General features: G+C 40.9%; 1 protein-coding gene across 1 annotated transcript; it reads right to left on the bottom strand.

Moving 5' to 3' along the window:
* Window positions 1-925: 925 nt before the first annotated feature.
* LOC108359397 (uncharacterized) lies at window positions 926-1688 on the bottom strand. Its single transcript, XM_017611248.1, has 2 exons — window positions 1463-1688; window positions 926-1419 (listed from the first exon to the last, which is right to left on the bottom strand). The coding sequence occupies exons 1-2, from the start codon at window positions 1686-1688 to the stop codon at window positions 926-928; spliced, it is 720 nt and encodes a 239-aa protein (XP_017466737.1).
* Window positions 1689-3082: the final 1394 nt, after the last annotated feature.

Raw genomic sequence — 3082 nt, forward strand, 5'->3', positions numbered from 1 at the left:
TCACTCTTAGTACGTTTTTCCATACTAAGTTTGATACGTTTAAGAAAAATAAAGATATACGCCGTGATACGTAGAACGCGCTGGAGAGAGCTGTAATCTTTTATCTGAAACAATGGTTCTTTAGTGGAAATCTCTCTATTAATCGGTGTAGGAGCACTTGTCAGCAGGGTTGTATGAACATCGCTTTTCCAGCTAGAAGCATCCTCCAATAGCCAAAATGGACCTAATTTCCATAAATCAAAACTAAGTAATGATTTTGCTGTGATGCCTCTAGTCAAAAGGTCAGCTGGGTTATTTTTGCCTTCATAATGTCTCCAGTCGTATAAATTAGTTAGCTTATTAATTTCAATTACCTTGGACTTTACGTGTTGATTCGAGCGATTGCCATTTCCGTTTATCCAATTCAGTGCGATATTTGAATCCGTCCATAAGTTAATAGATGAGAATTCGACATCCAAAGTTGAAACCAAAAAACCCTTCAACCGGGCAGCTATCAACGCAGCTTCGGTAGGGAAAGTTCAGATGACGAAGTTCCCTTCAAGGGGCTTACCCTGTTCTTTGAGCAAATGAATTTTACTGAAATCTCTCCGAGAGCACTTATGTCACGGATATAAGCCACCACTCCATAAGCTGATGGACTAGCGTCTGCAAAAATATGCAGTTCAACCCTTGAGTCGACGAATTTGATCAAAGCTCTCGGCATGGAGAATTGCTTTAAACACGATAAATCACTGCACCAACTTTGAAATTTATTAGCAAATTCTTCGGACAGCGGTTGATCCCAATCTACATTTTCTTTCCATATTCTCTGTAGCAAAATTTTTATATTGACCGTAAATGGCCCCAGGAATCCCAGCGGATCGTAAACCTTCGCCATCGCTTTCATAACACTACGCTTGATTGGTTTCAGGCATTTGACATACTGCTATGCGTCTTCTATGTCCACGTTTATTTCATCACTATAAGTATCCCAATTTATTCCAAGTACCTTTTGATTAATCAGCAAACCATCACATTCGCCAAGAGAGAATCGTCGTTTCAAATCAATATCGTTACTCTTCCACTTACGTAAATTGAATCCGCCGGCTTTCATAATAGTCATCGCACCGCGGAATAGAAGCTCGGCATCCTGTGATGACTTTACGCTCGTAACCAAGTCATCTACATAAAACGACTTCTGCAATGTGTCGCAAATCATGCCATAATTCGGCTTATTAAATTTCAAGTGCGTTTGAATAGTGGCAGCAAGCAAAAACGGGCTAAACGTTACTCCAAATGTTACTCTTGACATACGTAATTCAACGACTGGAGGCAATTTCGAAAACGATTCTGGTAACGTCTCGTACCACAAGAATCGGTGTGTATCTCGATCTGCTTCATCAATGGATATTTGTAAGAACGCCTTCTCGATGTCAGCAACTATCGCAATATGGTAGCACCGAATCAGCCATTAAATTCTCACCTGGGCTTAGATGGTCATTAAGGGAAGCGAGGTCATTTTCACTTGAGGATGCGTCGAAAACAATACGCATTTTCGTTGTTGTTTTGTCTTCTCTGTATACTGGTCGATGAGGCATATAATAAGCGATTTGATCATTATGATTAGCTAATACGCGCTCCGCGATTCCGGCATTAAGGAGTTCTCTGATACCGCAGTCGTACTCAATTAATTTTTCGCGATTTTTCATTAGTTTAATCGTTAGCCCACGGAGCCGGTTCAGTGCATTCGATTTGTTATTATGTAAAGTCTCTTTCGGAATCTTCCATGGCAAACTCACCGAATAGCGCATTCCTATTTTTTCGATTTTCACGTCATGCACAGCGGATGCGTTTTCATTATAAACTGCGATACCGATAGCTTCTAANATGGTTCAGTGCATTCGATTTGTTATTATGTAAAGTCTCTTTCGGAATCTTCCATGGCAAACTCACCGAATAGCGCATTACTATTTTTTCGATTTGCACGTCGTGCACAGCGGATGCGTTTTCATTATAAACTGCGATACCGATAGCTTCTAAGTCCCAAAACTTGGTAACATCAACTTGCTCTTCGCGATTCTCAATTATGCTTAACGCGCACTTAGAATTCTCATTGTAGCCGCAGCAGCCTTGTATGGTCCATCCAAAGAAAGTATCTACTGCCATTAAATTCTCACCGATATTATCGTTAGTACCCAGGTGAAATTTCCAATAGTTATCTTGGCCAATTAGAAGATTAATGCCACCAATTAAGTTTTCGCTAGATATTCTATTTTCGGTTAATTTTGCTTGCAAATGCATAAACGATTGACCCTCGAAGCGCGGCTCGGGTAAAACGTCCGCGCATATTATAGGCACCACGGAAGCACATATTTCAATCATCTGGTCCGAATATTGACTTTGCACTTTGACATTTACGCGTCTCAACCGAGTTAACTGCTTTCGCTGGTTATTTTCACCGAATGCAAATATGCGGGCTTGGTCGTAACCGACGGTTGTTAGTTTTAGGTAATTCGCCAAAGATTCGCTCACGTAGGTGCCTTGACTGCCATTGTCCATTANAGTGTTAGTTTCAGGTAATTCGCCAAAGATTCGCTCACGTAGGTGCCTTGACTGCCATTGTCCATTATTATTCGTGAAAGCACTCTTTTAGTTTCGCTTGACAAAATGGCTTTCGCGGTTTGCAAATAAATATCATTATTTTCCGGACGCGCTGCCGAATGTAATGTAGTGGAGGTACTATTTACCACCGCGACCGAACTGCTGGAGGTCTGATGCTCTCCCAACGGAGGAATAGCAGTTTCATATCTTTTAGTTTTAGCTTCGCACAATGGCGTTATATGTCGGCCATTACAGTTGTTGCATTTCAGCCATTGATTTTTGCAAAACTTCGAACTGTGATTAGGCTTAGCGCAACGATAACACCTACCTTCTCGCTTTAATATATGTTTTCGCTGTTCGATGTCCATGTTTTCTTTGCAATCTTTTATGTCGTGATTTGATCGTTTACAAAAAATACACGGCTTGCGAACTACATTTGTACTGGTATATAAGCCCACAGCGGTTCCGTTAACTATTTTTGTGTTTTTACGCTCTGCGTCGC

This window comes from Rhagoletis zephyria, unplaced genomic scaffold, assembly GCF_001687245.7.
Source record: "Rhagoletis zephyria isolate East Lansing unplaced genomic scaffold, Rhagoletis_zephyria_1.1 Rzeph_scaffold_00383, whole genome shotgun sequence".
In the NCBI taxonomy this organism is placed as follows: domain Eukaryota; kingdom Metazoa; phylum Arthropoda; class Insecta; order Diptera; family Tephritidae; genus Rhagoletis; species Rhagoletis zephyria.

Bases quoted from the DNA above. Each gene is read 5' to 3' on its own strand.
- LOC108359397 (XM_017611248.1), bottom strand. From the start codon at position 1,688: ATGAAAAATCGCGAAAAATTAATTGAGTACGACTGCGGTATCAGAGAA. The intron at 1,420-1,462 runs GTGAGAATTTAA...ATATTGCGATAG, and splicing joins TAATGACCATCTAAGCCCAG to TTGCTGACATCGAGAAGGCG.